This window comes from Cucurbita pepo, chromosome LG11 (assembly GCF_002806865.2).
Source record: "Cucurbita pepo subsp. pepo cultivar mu-cu-16 chromosome LG11, ASM280686v2, whole genome shotgun sequence".
NCBI lineage: Eukaryota > Viridiplantae > Streptophyta > Magnoliopsida > Cucurbitales > Cucurbitaceae > Cucurbita > Cucurbita pepo.
In genome coordinates, this window is record NC_036648.1 from 4455609 (window position 1) to 4473754 (window position 18146).

Genomic DNA, 18146 nt, shown 5'->3' on the forward strand with positions numbered 1-18146 from the left:
ACCCATTTTTGTTCCCCCTTCTCCATGGGATCCCATGAAAGCAAATCAAAGTGGCGCGGAAGCATGGTTAACCCACACGTCCCAATATTGAAACTTGGCTTTGATATCTCATTTGTAATAGTCTAAACCCATTGTTAGCAATATTGTTTTGGGCTCATAACCCATTTTTGTTCCCCCTCCATGGGATCCCACAATAGCAAATCTAAGCGACGCAAAGTTTGGTGGGCTCATAACCCACAGGTCCCACGATCATACCATACCATTTCTACACTCTTATACGAAATGTTTTGTTTTCCTTATCGAAGCCGAAGTGTGGTGAAATTTGATTCAACTGTTCTCTAATTATGATATGAAGTTTGAAATCTTACCCAAATAAATTTTATTTTAAAAAATTAGTATCTATTAATATTGTTTACTAATATTAACACAGTTTTTCCATAGAAGTGTTAGTTTTCCAAAACCAAATTTACACCCTTACTTTACCTTTTATGGCTTCTTTAACACTCAACTATAAATAATCACAATTCTTAATTTTCAAAAACACACCCTTCTCAATTATTAATCTCCTACAACCAAAAATATACACACAAAAAAATTTAAAACTCATGGCAACTCATAAGCTTGTTACGATGTTCATGGTTATCCTCATCATTTTCTCTTCTTTTGTATCACCAGGTATGCTTTGATTCATAATGTTTATTTATTTATGTGTTCTTTTGTTAGAATAATATTTCAGGCAACCTTAATCTTTGGTAATATGGCAGCCAAAGGAGACGTGTTCATGAATTGTATTGGACCGTGTTCTGACACTTACGACCACTATTCATGTTATAATGATTGCGTGGAACGGAATGAAGGTGCTGGATTTTGTTATCCCAAACTGGGAGACGATTTTGATGAAAAAGATTGTTGTTGTAACTATTGATCAAGGAAAGAAAAACATTTCGATTTTTTTTTAATAAGATTGTGTAGTTTTTCGCTTAAACATTTTAATAAAGTTGTTCTACTGAATTTGTGAAAGTAAAAGAATTCGGTATAAATTGTTAAAATAAGAATCCATGGATGTTGCTTACATGTGTCTGTTATCTACTAAACTTATGATTAGTTTTAGTTTTAAATTATGGATCATGATGTGAATTAACGAATCGAAAATGAAACAAATATGTAAAATTTTGTGCAAATTTAAAAATAAATAACACCACGTTTAAAAGATAACGACAAAAACATTTACAAGAGCTCAACGCATCAAATTTGGTACGCGATCAACTTGGACCTAGTCGATTTCAATAGACAACTCCTGTGCAACTTGCACTTTAGCCTACCACAACTTAGACTTATTTGACTTAGACAACTCAATTTTTAGCTAATTTAATATGCTTAGAGCCATTTTTAATCAAATAGGATAACTAGGTGGAGTTAATTTCTTGAATTGTTCTAATTATAATTATGATAGCATGGAGCGTCATAGGTGGAATCGAACCTTGACAAGATGTTGTTGAAACGCCTACAAGTTAGGCTAGATATCAATTGATGTATGAATTACATGTAAACTCGTCACCTATGCAAAATTTAACTCTCGTTTCCATTCCGCTAATGGCTAATGGGGAGAAAACGCTTTCTACTCCCTAAAAAAAGTAAAAGAACTTAAATGGTCACCATGTGGGAAAAAAATCCTTCTAGTAAAATTTTAAGGTATGCTCGAGTTGAATTTGATACGTTCTCTGATATGATCTCTAATGCCATAAAATGTTCTTCAATCAAATTCAAATATATTTTGACAAAATTTTCAAAATACTTGAAAAATCGAGTTCAACATAACTCAATCGGTTGTCACGTAATTTCCTCTTGGCCATGATCTCAACATTCCTTGGGAAGAATTGAGACCAAAGCTCCTGTTTTAGTCTCTCCCAAGTGTCCATTGCGCATCGGCCCTCTTGGACGTCCGCATACTTCGAATGCCACCACAATTTCGCATTGTCAGCTAGATGCATAGTGGCCACAGTGATCTTTTCTTCCTCTGTCTCAATGTCAGTCGCCTTAAAGTACTTTTCTTCCTCTGTCTCAATGTCAGTAGCCTTAAAGTACTGCTCATGCTCAAGGTCAAAGATGTAGTTCTCTAAGGCCTTGGTATCACGAGCCGGGCTTGAGATATTATAGCATAAACAAAATGCTAGACGTTCGAATTCTTCATATTATAGAAGAAAATGAGTTTTTAAATAGTTACTTCCCATACCACAAGAGAGACTATAATACTCTACAATATACAATTGGAAATAGAGAAGCATACTCTGACACTGTGATGAACACAATCAAGCTCTGTGGCTGCTATCTAAATGATGCATTATGCAAAATGAATCAGCATCCTTGTATACTCAACCAATAATAGTGCCTGATGGCAAGCAAGAAACCCAAGCACAAAAGCATGCTAGTTAGACCACTCGTATGTTAATCGGGGCTTACGACGATCTGATTTCTCTACACCGACCGAGATTGGCGCTGCAGCTTCCATATGCTTTGGCTAAATAATTGGCTCAACTTTGAAGAGAACATTAATCCTATACAATTACCAATCCACAGGATAAGGTATCTTTGAAACCAAAGGACTAAATTCTCTTCTGTAAATTTAAGCATTGCATTCATATTCATTTTAATCAACAGACTTGAGTGCAAACGAGTCGAGATTTTCGTAAAAAGAAATTATATAGGAAAAACGAACCTTTCATTGGTCGATCCCTTATTTCGATAATTTAAAAAAATTTATCAAGTGAGGATCATGTTGTGGGTCTGGTCATTGTAGATAAGCCGCGTCCAGAGGGAACACCACCTTGAAAATCTTGATCTGATCCTTCCTCTTCAATCGGAACTGCAACCACAACATTTATGATTTGTATGTAATTTATACACTAAAAAAAGCAGTTTAACCTGAAGTAAAATACAAACCTCTCTACGAAATTAAATTTACGTCGATATAGAACAATTTTTAATCCACACAAACATTGTCCTATCGATTAATGATGAAGATGAAATACTGAAACATGAAATTCCTCACCAATACTTTCTTCCCCAGCTTGAGCTCCAGCTATCCCGATACATGTATACAAAGAATCTGCGTCCACTTTCAACTGATTGTAAGCGATGTAGACGTCGTCAATGGTGGCAGCTTCATACAATGACGTAAGATCTTTGATGCACGATAGGTCCTGCCCCACAATCAGAAGATAAGAGAAAGGTGAGACATCCAGATAGACAGTTGCAACACATTGTAAAATCATTGGACGTAATAATCGCTCTGTTTCCCAGGCGAAAGCATAGGGAGCTAACGACGAGAAGTACGAGCACATAGTTCTACCTTCCGTGGAACAGAAGACGCTTGAAGATGAGCCAATAGGCCAAGCCAATAAGCATTGGACTTTATTTCAGCTTCATGTCTCATAAGAAGAGTTCGTTTTGCCTACGGTGGGAAAATATTATTTAAAACCTTGGCTAAGAATGAGATGGTCTACAAATACCAAGTAAAGAACCACTAGTTCATTTGGTCAGTCACTTCAACACTTTACCCTGTCCAACTCTCTTTGGGCAATTTTGTTGCTATGTAAACCTCTCAGAACGCTTTTGCATGCATCAACAGCTTTGTACACCTGAAAAGAAGAGTCCTGTCAGTGAAAGAAAAAAAGAAACAAATGAACTTAACAAGGATCTTTATGAAAATTGAGACCGAACCTTGGCTGGAGTTGATGTCACAGATATAACATACCATCCAAGCTTAAGCCTATCGAACAGGCTCACTTCGAAGGAGACATCATATGTCAATCCGAGAGAATCCCGTACACTTGTGAAAAGCCTGGAACGGTCACATGAATACTTTTCTAAGATAACTAAAGATCATATAAATTGAGCCTGTTATATGAAGTGTGTCTAGCCAATTCTAACTTCTAACTAAAACAAAGGAGACATCGTATCCGACTTTGCTTGAAGATTGCAACTTTAAAGCTTGGGTTTGGTTCATTTGGTTTGGCAGGGGCCAGTTTGGGGTAATTTAAATGAAAACTTCAGAACTTTGCTTGAAGATTGTAATTTCTAAGCTAGGGAAGTGGAAGGCAGTTTTCAGTATCTTTGGTTTGTTCTTGTTAGGTCAAAATTCAGACAACTTCTAGAGCTTTTTGTTGCTGATTCTCTGTGTATATTCAATCTTCAGATGCTTTATTATCCATGTATCTCTTCGACAGAGATTCGGAAAAACACATAAGGAGGGGCCAACAAATGACAGGGCATGGATGTGGGTGGGATCGTGAGAAGCTGTAGCTAGGTGGAAACAGTCGACCTGATGGACCCGATGGTAATGATAGCGCTGATGACGGGATATGGGTGTGGTAAGAGTTGTGGGCCTTGGAGAACAAAGAACAAAGAACCAAAAAGAAGAAACCCTAGCATATTAACAAAAAAGAAAAAGGGCACCAATGAAATGTGAATCACGCACTCTAAAGCGCACCAAGGAGAAAGAAAACGAACGATTACAAAAATGCAGTTGGCAGAGAAGACTTGCCTGGAGTTTATAATCTCAGCCAAAAGTCCCATCGTGATCCCAAAAAAGAGCGGATGACTACGAAGTTTTCTCTGCAAACTCTTCTCGATATCATTATCAGATTCGTCGCTTTCTGGTGTTAAGAAAAAAAAAAAATTAAACGATACATCATAAGCTATATCAGAAAATAAGGGAATGGTACATAAGTCAACACACACTTCTTGGCAGGGACTCACCATCTGTTCTTGAAATCTGACCAACTGATTCTAACAAGTCTAAACCTTCAAATGTAACACCCCAACGGTTGGGTGCGGGACCTGAAATATAAGCGCATGCTCTTTCATCTGTATCTTTTAAAAATACCTGTTGAAATATGTAACGAATAACTCAATATCAAAAACATAACACAGATCATAATGATCTGAACACAATATTTTATTTATCTCAGAAAGAATGCAACTGCAAAAATAAAATGAAAAATCAAATCTAGATCAGATATATCCCCTTCTCAGAAATAAAACAAGTGGATTAATTTTTTCACTTTAAAATAAATTTTGCTAAGAATATTACTTGGTATAAGGTGAGGTAAAAAAAAAATATTCAAAAAGTAAACTGAACAGTTTAAAAAGTCAACCATCCTCACCTGCTGAAATTGCAACTCAGATGGAGACGGTCGAAACACGATGGGGACAGAAGCAGGTGCCGTCTCAGAAGTTGTAGTTGTTGTGATTGTACCAAGGTAATCTAGAATACAAGACTCAATTTCTTCCTCTGAAAAATCCCCAACAAGACTTACCTAGAACATGGAAAGATCCGTGAGGACATATCAACACTTGGTGTCAGAATGTAAAACATTTATATTTTTGGATTATTTTTTATTCTTCGGTACGGTTATATTTCTTAACTTCCTTTATTTAATTAGGATATCTCATTCTATTTCTCTGGTAATAATACTTCTTGATATCATTTTTATTTTATATCAAAAGGACAAAGTGCAGACCTCCATGTTATTGTTTACAAATTGATTCATCACTGCATCCTTCACGGTTTGCAATGTTAAATTCTGCAGTGATTTTGGAGAAGGCTCAACAAACCGCTCATCTCCATTCATCATCGCTAACATGAGTTTGTGAGCAGTAGATCGTTCCAGGCTTTTAGGAATAGACCGGTGGTATGACATATATAATTGCTTTGCTCTGTCAAATGCATCCTCCAGCCAGACGCTATGCTGCATATAAGTAATCGAATTTGAACTAAACCCTGAATGATTGTAGGGGAATATCCGAGTTTTTAGGGTAAAATTCTCTCTAGATGATCCTTCATCCTTGTTAGTTGATTTATTGAAATTTAGATAAGATATTGATGAGAATTAAAGGTGTAGAGCAGTTTGCTCTACAAATATTCAATTCATACTAAAAGTTTATGTTCTAGCAATATATATATATATATATATATATATATATATATATATATCATGACCATAGGTCCATGTCTGATATGGGCAACTGTGCTTTGTAGAGAAAAATAAAGCAAAAAATAAAAAATTACAACAAAACCAGTCATTTGCACGTACCTCAAGAACCATATGAAGCAGTTGGAAGGCTGCACGCATGCCATTATCTCTCAAGGTGAAACGAAATTCCATAGCAATGAACTCTTCGGTTGACTCCAGAGAACAATTTATTAAGTGATTAACGCAAAAAAGTTCCACCTACAATATGTTGCACATGAAACATCGATCAATTTGAAGAAAAAGTTATATGGGCAATGAACTGTTCATTAAGCCATTCATACACAAAGGTTCTACATCAATAAATTTTGAGAGAGATGAGAGCCATACTCGTACATACGATTACATTGTTAAAAGAAATATAAAGAAATAAAGGCAACTTATATGAGGTTAAATAGTAGTAAACCATGTGGACATGATCATTAGCGATAGGACTCAGATGCCAAAGCAAGTTCTTGGAATAACAGCAATAGCAATTATCTTAAGCACAATGATATAACTGTTAACTTAAAATGGCAGTTGCCACAGTTATATCATTCACTAAAAATTTGAAAAATATGTCAATTACACTTCACACTCAATCAGAAATTACTTCCAATTGAATAGACTTGGGGCTGTAGACAGATAGCTATAATCGACCTTCAGAATTTTTTATTGTTTCAATTGGAAGCTCATTGTTGTATTGAATTTCTCATTCAAAGAATCAGTTGGATGGGAGAGTGGAAGGAGTGTGAGGATTCTAATGCAATACCTGCTCCCTTGAAAAGTTTCCTACACGACCTCCCTCACTGAGAGTTCGAACACCAACCACGACAGCTCCTTGCGAGTCAGGGCTTTCAGCTGCTCGCCCCCCACCAACTATAAGCCGCATCACGCCTGCCTTATTTTCACTTTTTGAAATCTACATGTACAATGGTATAAATGGTTAAACAAGTTGAAAAATAACAACCACCCAGGCATACATTTTTTTCAGAGCTACCCACGCTTGTTTTAGAAATCATTTACTTGAATAATGGGTATTCTTTGCTCTGGCGTTTGACTAATATGAAATTAACGATAGCATCTTTAATGTCAGATATCCAATTAAATTATACTTCTCACAAATACTCATGGCAGTTACCTACTAATATGCTAATATTGGTCGTAATTTATTTTATAAGTTATACCTTATAATTCACAGGAATTCCGTTTGACAGACGGCATTGAGTGATCCCTGTTTCTGTATCATGAAATTTGGTGAGAATAGTCTCTGGGTTTAAAGGAATAAATGATGGCTTGCGTTGCATCCTTAACTCAGCTATCTGCGATGATGATATCAACTCTTTCGGGACCTCAAGCTGCAGAAGTATATAGAAATTTAATTTCAACAAAACCAAAACGATACAAGAAATATACAGATATGCTTATAACGAAAGTGAAAAGAAAGTGAGAATAGGAGAACAAGATACTTCAGGTTCAGCTTCAATAGATTCCCCCAAGCCTGCCTCAATAGCAGAAACTATCTCACTTGCAGTTATCTTAAACTCTGTTTCCCCCAATCCATCAATATGTGCTTTTTTTGGAACGCATGCAACAATAGCTGCAGGAAGTGGTGCAGTAGGCTCTCCATAATCAGAGATGAACTCTAACACTTCAGCACCAATTGAATTCACCTACGATAAAAAATTTGAAAACAAATAAATACATCAGACAGTTCATAAGAAACTGCTAACAGTGGGTATAGCACAGCAGGCAAACATGGTATAGTATGCCAATAACAGCTTCAATGCATGGACAGAATTAGTGAAAGGGCTTTGGATTGAACCAAGTCTCTCTCTTACACTATTTTCACATCAATACTAATTCCTTCATGTTCTATTAAGTTTTGAGAAGAAAATATTTAAGAAAATAATAAAAAAGGAAAATAATTTTGCAACTACCAACTTATTCAAACAGAAAGTATCATTTGGTAAATTATTTATTGACAATGACTGTGACTCTAAATACCCTAACGTATTTCTTAAAAGAAACAATTTTAAGAGAAAACGCAGCCGTACTAGAGAAATAACCAGTGCCAATAATTGAAAACGAGGCCAGTATCAGAGACAAATATAATCTGCCTCCCATATTTGTCACTCTCTGTTCTTAAATACAAATATTCTTCTAACCAACTCCAAAATTTCATTCAGAGCATAATTTTAAAAAATGTACCTCACCTCTTCAAGAGTAACTGTTCCAGCAACAGCAACCAAACTTTCATGACCTTGTCTTTGGTCCATAACGGTATGCCCCAGTGCATCACTTTCCATTATAAAATTCAAATTATCAACCGATGACACGTTATCAATCATTGCTGCTAAGTGTTCACTGTCTTTTAGAAGTGCATCCATATATCGAGTCAGTTCACCCTTGGTGACACCGAACTCTTTAAGCCTCCGTACCTGCACCACATGGAATACAGATTATGTTATATGACCAGCAGCCAAAGTGCAGCCGAAGCTTCTGTTTCCAGAAATCCAACATGAAAGGCAAAAGAGAAAAGGAAACAATTTCAAGTATAGAATCGCATTGCTACTCAGAAATTGATCGTGTCTCACATCATTAGAACAGTAACTATGAGAACTGAATAATAGCAAAATAAGAAAACTTCATCCCAGTTCAATGGCAACCCGTGACATTAGCTTAGGTGTGCATAGGATAGTCAGGAAAATGAAAATAAATGCTTGGTTGGCTTGTTGGAACAAACATCCTCTATTTTGTTCCAAACAAGCTAAACCAAGCATTTATTTTCAACCTTAAAAAAATAAAATAAAATAAAGGTCTCACAATATATTTTTTCTTATTCACCCTCAAGCAAAACCATTCATTTTTAAGTTACTTTGTTGTTGCATCACCCAGTATTCTTCTTTCTTCTTCCCTCTGTTTTTCAAATAACAGGTGTAAATCCTTTATTTCTTGGCCTTTTATTAGCCTGAATTCCTTTCTCCCCCTATCTAAACGACCTGAGCACGAGCAAGGCTCAAAAGCATGATTACATGTATTTATATTCAGATTTAGGGATTAAAAAGGCAATCAATGGGGTTGAACCATGGAACTTTTATTGATCCAAACCAAAATAAATGGTTTGGTTCAAATTTTCTTTTCTTTTTTGCTTTAACTTCGATCTTTTATTGAGTAAAATAATTGGCCTATTTGAAAAAATATATATATATATATATTCCCAATTGAAACTTCTCCCTTTTTCCATTGTTTTAAATAATACTAAGCTCATTATAAGAACAATGAAAAACAATCAATAACAGGGATCTAGTTTATCATTCTTTCCAATTTAGGATTCAAATTGATGAAATTTAAACTAGAATATCAATGTTATCTCATGTAAACAAGTAAAAAGGTGGGAAAATTTCCAGAATACATTTGAAGGATTATTTTTTTGGACGTGCGTAAAATAAGAGACACAAACCTCTTGAACTGCAACTTTAATTGCATTTTGCCAATTCTTTGGTTCAGCTGTTACTGTTAGTGTGGTGACAGTGCACCCTTCCCTTCCAGAATCACTATGGTCTAACTCGATGGAAGTGAATGGTGGATTTGAACTCTGAAAATTGCAACAAAAAGAAAATTTTGGAATGATAAGAAGTTTTATACTATACAATGAACAAATTAGGCAATAACTAACTAATGCATGACTAAAACCAAATTAGGATGCCCACTGACATGAAAGAAATTGTGTATTCAGATAAAAATAATAATAATTTATGGTAGAAGACGAATAAAAAAAAATGAGTTTGACAAATTCAGACAAAAAGATGACACAAAACTTGAAATCATAAGAATTCATGACAAAACAGAATTGAGAGGATATAGTTAAAAAAAGCACCTTGTATCTTGTATTTATACGGAAATGCAAAGCAGAAAGAAATATCCTCTTCATAAGAACATCTCTCAGGTCACTAAATGTCTGAACCTTATTTACTGGAATCTGCAATAAATTTCAATAGCAGGTATTTGGTATTATGTTATTCCCTGAACCAAAACAAAACTTCAAAAAGAGAATATGCTAAAAGAATAAGAGGATGAGTCAACCCCAAAATAGAATAATTGCTAATACATCTTGCATCTACTACGCCATAGCTAGAAAAAGAAGAAACAGAAGTTTATTATTTTGAACGGAAGCTATTACCGTTCAAGTGGTTCACTTCTCTTCTATCTCTCTATCGTCCCTGTCCCCACATCCTAACTCACCTGCTTGTCATTAACCCAATCTGTGTTTTTAAGCTCTTATGAAAGTGCATTCAAGCCACTTTTAAGTTCTCATTTCATGAGTTAATGGCATCAGCTCACCAGTCATATTCATTTCAAATCGGAAAAAAGTGATCAAGTTATCACAGAATGATTGCTTTATATGTTAGTGAAGCCTCATCTTCAAAGATTGGAGGGAGAGAGGAAGGAGGGCGAGTGAGAGTGTGAAAGAGAGAAAAGAGAAGAGTTCTCTGAGCATTGAAAAACAAAAGAGTTTTATGAAAACCCCCCATGTATTGATCAGCAAATTACAAAGAGAGCAAACTGTTGGCAGTTGGTGTTCGGTGTTTAACACGATGATCCTAACTAATGCTTGAATACTACATGATTCAAATCTTCTTTAGCATGCTAGTAATAGGAATAGTCATTTATTTCTGTATAGTTGTGATATTGTAAACTAACTTGGATCATCTTTTTTTTATTATGTCAGCTTGAACGGCCTCATAACCTGACACTCCGGACTTGGATCATATTAAAAGAAGAAAAGAAGCAAAGAAGACCTATTTTTGGTCTAGTAATTAATCGCTGATTTCTAGGCAGCAAGTAGGATGTGTACTATTTGAATTTTGTTCTTTTTTCCTAAACTATCTAGCTGGCTCTGTTTCCTAGTATATATATGTGCACACACAATTTCAGAAGAAAAAAAGAACTATGGTGCCAAAACGAGGATCAAAAGGAACAGCTCCATATCTTTGATGATCCTTTGATTCCTTTCTTGCCAAGTGAGCCAGAAGAACACCCTAAAAAATGTTCTTTTCCTTTCTAAAAGGATGGCCCAAAAAATGTGTGAGTAGGTATGTTGGATCGTCAGCTTGTAAAATTTCTGAAATTGGTGAATTTTCTCAAAGTTTGTAAATACTAATTTATCTAGAGAGTTGGTTGAAATATCCTTTTCATGGACTTCATAACTACATCTCTAAAAAGGTTAAGTCTTTGTGTGTGCACATACTTATATACTGGCAATTATAAAAGCTCTACAAAAATGAAATCATGCTACATAAGTTCAAGAGAACATTAAAAAAGTATTTAATGCCACATACCTTGCAGAACATATTAATTGAGAAATTTTGAAGTAACTCATGCTGAAATATCTGTGGGGGATTTGCATCTACACTTCTCCCAGGAAGCGACCAATTGTGCTTCACAGGAGGACGAATTGCATGCCTTTCTTTCTTAATGATCTTGGATTGATCTACTGAATTTGATCTCTTGTTTGAAAAGCTGCCACCTAATCCAACTGAGATCTTGGGAACAAGAAAACTAGCCATTGCACCAAATGGATTGGGATTAGGTGTAGAAACAGCCTCATTTTCTAGGCCAGTTTCACCAAAGACAGCCTGGAAGAGATAATATCAGTTACTGATGAACTGAGTCCAAAAATGAAGTTTATAGTTTCTAACATCAAAAAAAGAATTGATCAAACCTCAATCTGGTTAACGGCCTTTGTGATGTTATCTATATCTCCAACAATGTATAAGGTTGCATTTGCAGGGAAGTACCATCGCTCATGGAACTTCCTTATTGTATCGGTATCCCACTTCTTAATCTGTTCCTCCAATCCAATTGGGAACCTTTTGCTAAGGTTGTTTTCAGAATGCAGATGTTGTAACAGCTGTACAGCAAGAAATTTTTCGAAATAAATGGAATTAGAGAAAACGCCACCGATTAGCCAATATATAAACCTTATTGAAACACCACCGATCTTTTATGAACAAAAGCAACCATTGTACATATCTCACCTGACAATCAACACGATATTCAATTGTATTCATCATCTGTAGTTCAGAAAGAATGGCACGTCTCTCCTTTTCAACTCGTGAAGCAAGGAACTTCGGGTGGAAAGCTATCTATTTAGATGTGCACAAACCAAGGATACATATGTTATGACGTACGCAGGACAAATTCCCAACATTTTTATTCTAAAATTGTTCTCATAAAAAAAAACATTTACTGAAATCAGACCGACCACTCATTTGCTAAAAACAAAAACAGTACAACGCATAACAAAATCATATCAGAATCCAAAGCCACACTAGTGTGCACTCGATATAAATAAATCCATCTATTGTTCATACCTCATTTAAGGCATCGAGAACAGATGGAAGTAGATCTTCATCAGAATCCTACAGACAAATTACAATGTGGTCAATATTCAAACAAATTGCTAATAACAAACCCAGACACGAGATGCAAAGAGCAATGGTAGTATGGTGCTGTATTCTCTCCCATCTATTATATGGGTGAACTCCAAACGATGCACCATGATACTTTGAACCATTCACCATGTGCGCAATAATGGGTCCAATTTGAGAATTCTATTCAGCCAAAAACATCTCAGAAGAACGCAAAAAAATACTAAGAGAAACTAGCACAAGGGGATTACAGTTTTGAATATGCCTCAGTAATGATTCTAGGCACTGGAAGCTAGCTAGATAATTCAAAGTTGCTGGAACATTTGATCAGCCATGCTTTTGTAAAATATAAAATTAAAAAGAAAAAAGAAACATGCGGCTATATCATGCTGGGAACAAAGAGATAATAAGGTGAAATGAAGATACTGAACTACCTAAAAGAAATCTACGTTAATTATAGGAAGTTGGGGCTGTTACACGGGTGGCAAAATAACATAAGATCAGTAAGAAAGAAAATAATGCTGGAAACAAAACCAGTTCTCTGAGAGAAAATATTTAATCCTGTCCTCATAGAAACACGAAAGACAAAAGATTGAGATATGGTATCAGTGCATGCACATAAGAATAGAAAAACCAATAAGAACAACCTTCGTGCTAGTTGGTGAATGAATATGAAACACAGTATGGTGGAAATCAGTGTAGGCATTAGATCGCGCGCCTGTACTCAAAAGCTTTTCACGTTTCTTACTTCCAAGGAAGGCTACATGCTCAATCATGTGTGCAATTCCTTGCTCATGATCTTCTTCATCAATTGACCCCACATGGAATTCCATGTGTGCTTCAAACCTAAATTCAAAAATTTGTCAGGGGAGAGTCCTTCCTGATCACCATCAATAAAGCTTGATTTGTTTAGTAAAATTCGCAGAAGAACGGTCCAATTTCTTTAATATTACGTATACAGAGAGAGAGAGAGAGAATCCTGGGGGTTAAGAAAGAAGAAGAGAGAAAAGAAACCACAAATCTACCTAACAGAATAAATTTTAAAACTTATCCCTGTTCTTGCACTAAGGTCCCATAACTTGAATGACCTAAATTGGTAGAGTAATTAGAAAAAGGACTTGACTAAGATTCAACATTTTTCATTAAATTATTTCCTCCAAATGCAAACTGCCTACCGTGTAGGACACAAAATCCATCTTATCCTCTATTTCGTGAAATATTGAAAATACATTTCATATTTACTTATAAGAAACAAGAAAAAATTCGGCAAACAAACATTCCCACAAAATGTATCTCACTGGATTAGTCCACATACATCTCAGTCTTTTTTAATCCTGCACATTTAAAAGTTGAATCCATCTATCTTTGGAACCATTAGAAAAGTCCCAACTAAGCTGGTTTTCCCTGTCTAGTGGTTATGATATTGGACTCTGAAAATAAATTATATACATAAAGCATTTGTTCATGAATACTTCAAAATCTCCATAAGTGTCAAACCGTATTCATTAGTTATATTCTTTCTCCAATAAACCATATGGTTAAATACCTGTTGGGGGGAACTTTATTCGGTAAAATAAGATATTTCAATCCATTTTTCAATTGCCCTCTATACAACTTTGGATGAGACGGGAGCTCAGAACTAAGAAATGCCTCTAACTCCGCTCTTCCAAACTCAGGATATGAAGTATCCAAATCTTGTTTCTCCAGAATACCATCAGGCCAGGTCGTGGCTGCTGCATGAGGCTCATCTGGACCTACAGTTCCACAAACAATACGGGCATGCTTCACCTGGATGTTGCATAAAATTACAGAGACAAGAAATATAAGAATATATGGACAATCGAGTAAATAGTAAATACTGCAGAATGTTAAATTCTTTTGGTCTTTGAGTTTTGAGTATAGTCTACATTTGGATCCTAGTTTTCAAAATGTTAAATTTTTACACGAGTTTTGAGTTTAGTTTCTATTTGGTCCCTAGGTTTCAAAAGTTACATTTTTACCCTTGCATCTAAGTTTATTTCTATTTGGTCCCAAAATTTTACACTTTTAACCTTGAGTTTTGAGTTTAGTTTCTATTTGGTCCTTATGTTTTAAGATTTTACACACCCATAAGGTTTCACCCAGGCTCACTTTTGGTATTAAGTACTAACTGGCAATTAATTTTAAACAACTATGGTTTTTAATTGTGACAATAAATTAGTGAAAACTAATTTAATTATAGTTATTTTAATTTCTAAAAAATTAACTAATTCAAAATTAAAATAAATGACCAAAATTGAGCTTTGGTGAAAACTTAGGGGTAAAAACGTAAAATCATGAAGCATTGGGACCAAATGGAAACTAAACTCAAAACTCAAGGGCAAAAGTAAACATTTTGAAACCTAGAAATGAAAGGTGAACTAAACTCAAACCTTAGGTAAGAATGTAACATTTTGAAACTTAGGGTCCAAACGAGGGCTATACTCAAAACTTAGAGACCAAAAGGGTTTTCTTTTCTTTTCTTTTTTTTTTTTCTCTCTCTCTGTCGTTTATGTTTATTTCCAANACAATGGGACAAAATTTAATATTTTAATTCAGGTTAATTACATAATCAAGTTCCTAGTACTTTCATTTTTCAGACTCATCCCTAATCTTACAAAAGTTCCAATTGCAACCTGGTTGTTACATTTTCCCTACGGAGTATGATACCTTGTAGCATAGGGTCATAATAAGCAAATATGGTTTCCATACAACTGGATGATTAAGGTGAAAGATAACAAAGACAGAGATTTACACATGTATTTCATACAAAAGATATTAAGCAGATAGATCCACAATGCAAACAAGAATAAAAGGAATAAGCATAATGATGAAATGGGGAGAGATTATGCAAACTACATATAAAAGGCAGGTCTACAAATCCAGTAGGCACTTACAACTTTACCGTCACGCTCATTCTTGGATAACTGAAAAGCAGATTTGTCAAGAATGAATCTAGGAGTGGATCTTTTAATACTAGGACATCTTCTTTTCAGGTTAAGAAAGCAAGAGATGCAATTAGTAGTCCCCGAAGTTTCATTCCCGCGTTCCCCAAATTTATAAGCATGCGGCCTTCGAGCATTATCCTTGTTTCTTCTAAACTTGTATCTACCAATATCATCGTCACGAGAGTACCTTCCAAGCCGAAGAGGAAATAATCAACAAAGCTATGCACTCATATAAATATAAGCACTGAATAATACAATACCTCAGATCAAGGAAAAGGGAAATAGGGAGGAGGAACAAAAGTAAATTCACTAGATTATACTACCTTGGTTAGAAGGGGGAAGGGTAGAAAGAAAAAACAAATAAGAAAATCCTTCATCCAAGAGAATATAAAAATAAAATAAAAAGAAATAAAAAAACGTGTTAAGAGTTTTTTTTTTTTTTTTTCTTTTAAAAGGGAACCTTTTTTAAAAGTTACATTACAGGAGGAAACGAATAATTTCATTGATAAATGAAATGTACAAAAGAAAGGAATGAACCCAGCCCCCACAGATTTTGGGTTAAGGAGCTATCCATATTTAATTGGCAGACGCCCTTGGCTAACAAAATGAGAATCTTCCTCCATTATATGCTTGTGGGCCATCATTTCATCAAAGATAAGGAGATCCTTTGGTTACTAAGGATGAAAGCTTTTTTTGGACCAAATGAATTGAGAGGAACTAGCAAACCTTCAATAAAAATCTCTTTCATTTGATAGGTTTTAGAAGTTTTTCTTTTATCATACTTTAACTTGGTGTAAATATTTCTTATCTCCTTTTTCTACTTATATTTTAAATGATCTTTTGTCTAATGGGAAGGGTTTCTTATAACTTCCAAGCTCAAGGACATTCCTCGCCCTTCTCTGTTGTTCAATGTGTTGTACCGAACCAAAACTATAAAATGACATGTACCTACAGTCTCCCCAGTATAAAAAATCCCCTAAACCTCAATGCTGCCTAACCAAAAGACAATTGCAAACCTGTTGATTACTTTGGATCAACAAAGCGTCATAGAAATGAATTAATCCAAATGTTAGAGACTTCTTCCATTCGAACTTCAACACCATCTTTGAAAGAAGAAAGTCGCAACAATTGTCTCGTTCACTCACCCTTCAACACAATTATTGATATTAGTAGATTTCTTACAAATGGATAAATCACGTTAGTAGATTTCTTACCCTTCAATATTAGTAGATTTCTTAGCAATATTAGTAGATTTCTTAGCAAATGGATAAATCTCGTTCACTCACCCTTCAATATTAGTAGATTTCTTAGCAATGGATAAATCCCCCATTAAAGTCTCTAATTTAACTGAGATTCATTTTGGACCAACACGCTATTGGTAGATTTCTTACATTAAACCATCCTCCACATCAAGGGATTCTACCACGTTTCTCACCATCCCATACTTAAACCTCATTGAGAACTCACCCACCCTTTCCCAACCTTCAACTCTACAAAATTTTCAAACTCCTACTCCATGCCACAATGAAACAATACTTCATCAGGTTGTAAGAGATTCAAGGCACAAAAATTTCCCATAGTCTCTCTTCCCTAGGACCTTCACTCCTTGATGAGAGTGGATTAATGAATTCAAGATTCATGGACAATGGTTCATGATGGCTGGTTGCCACAATGCCTTTAAGCCTGCTGGGACACTTCAACACTTCAAAGGCCAAGGGGTTTACAGAAATGACTCCCAATCGGCATAAATCAAAATAATGTCATAATTACATAACTCATTGCACAAAGTGCAACAAGAAGAAGAAAGAGAATCCAACTAGTAACTCATCCAAATTAGAGATGGAAACCTGAAGGGCTCATTTAAGTCCTAAAGCTCATTCGAATTAGTCTAGGAATTCCGAAAGGTTCGAACCATAGCCTCCAAAAAGAACCCATGTTAGCCTTCATGATTTATCTAAAGAACTTTAGCTTTGTATTAAAAAAAATAACCACAGAAAACAGCTGACAAACGCCACCTCGCAACAGAGAAGGAAAGCCCACCGAATACCAAACGAATTGAAAAGGAGATTGCATCACTTAGCGCAGAGTCAAATAGAATACAGCTCAAAACATCAAAATCAAACCCAGATGAATAATTTGCAACAAAAACATAACGAGAGGCTAACAAGCTAACATAACAAGCAACACTACTAGCGATCGAAAACATAATTCTTCACGGAAAACAAAAATTTACCTCCTCAAAGGGACGACAAATCGAGACTCGACATCGAATCGAACGAGATGAGAACAAATAGAGCGGGAAGGGAGCTGCACCAAGTTCACCCGCCTATTGGGAGTACCTGGGTCTTGTAGACTCAACAACGGCCGCCGCTGCGTCAAATTTGAAACAGGAGAAGAGCATGCAACGGCCATTACAGGCACAAATCCAGAAAGAAAAACTGCAAGGAACAAAGCTTGCAGACAGCAGATAATCTAAACACAACAGTTCTAGAGAGAGCAAGGAAAGTGAGACGAGGAAGAGTATTGGGATAGAGTTGGCGGTTCGGTTGAACCGGTAAAAAAAACAGATTGAACCGACATTTGCAATTTTCCGGGTGTTTTCCACCTTACTTATGAACCACAATAGATATTAAATTTTTGTTTGTTCTTTTTTAAATTATATTATATTTTATTTTATTTATTACAAAAATAGCCTCCAAATAAATAACTATTAATGTTTCATTTAACTTTTTGTC

At 35.4% G+C, this 18146-nt stretch overlaps 1 protein-coding gene across 1 annotated transcript; it reads right to left on the reverse strand.

The window, feature by feature from the left end:
* Window positions 1–2159: 2159 nt before the first annotated feature.
* On the reverse strand, window positions 2160–17928 carry LOC111805359 (stromal processing peptidase, chloroplastic-like). Its single transcript, XM_023690414.1, has 25 exons — window positions 17645–17928; window positions 15361–15598; window positions 13992–14233; window positions 13093–13291; window positions 12389–12436; window positions 12053–12160; window positions 11737–11925; window positions 11354–11650; window positions 9892–9993; window positions 9475–9609; window positions 8228–8452; window positions 7481–7684; window positions 7199–7369; window positions 6784–6933; window positions 6096–6233; window positions 5523–5750; window positions 5166–5318; window positions 4759–4885; window positions 4544–4655; window positions 3721–3841; window positions 3558–3638; window positions 3350–3451; window positions 3050–3200; window positions 2717–2863; window positions 2160–2555 (listed from the first exon to the last, which is right to left on the reverse strand). The coding sequence occupies exons 1-24, from the start codon at window positions 17821–17823 to the stop codon at window positions 2772–2774; spliced, it is 3792 nt and encodes a 1263-aa protein (XP_023546182.1). The 5' UTR covers window positions 17824–17928; the 3' UTR covers window positions 2160–2555; window positions 2717–2771.
* Between the last annotated feature and the right edge of the window lie 218 nt (window positions 17929–18146).

Bases quoted from the DNA above. Each gene is read 5' to 3' on its own strand.
- LOC111805359 (XM_023690414.1), bottom strand. From the start codon at position 17,823: ATGGCCGTTGCATGCTCTTCTCCTGTTTCAAATTTGACGCAGCGGCGG. The intron at 12,437-13,092 runs GTTGTTCTTATT...ATTTGTCTGTAG, and splicing joins ATTCACCAACTAGCACGAAG to GATTCTGATGAAGATCTACT. The intron at 9,610-9,891 runs GTGCTTTTTTTA...TGCAATTTTCAG, and splicing joins GTATAAATACAAGATACAAG to AGTTCAAATCCACCATTCAC.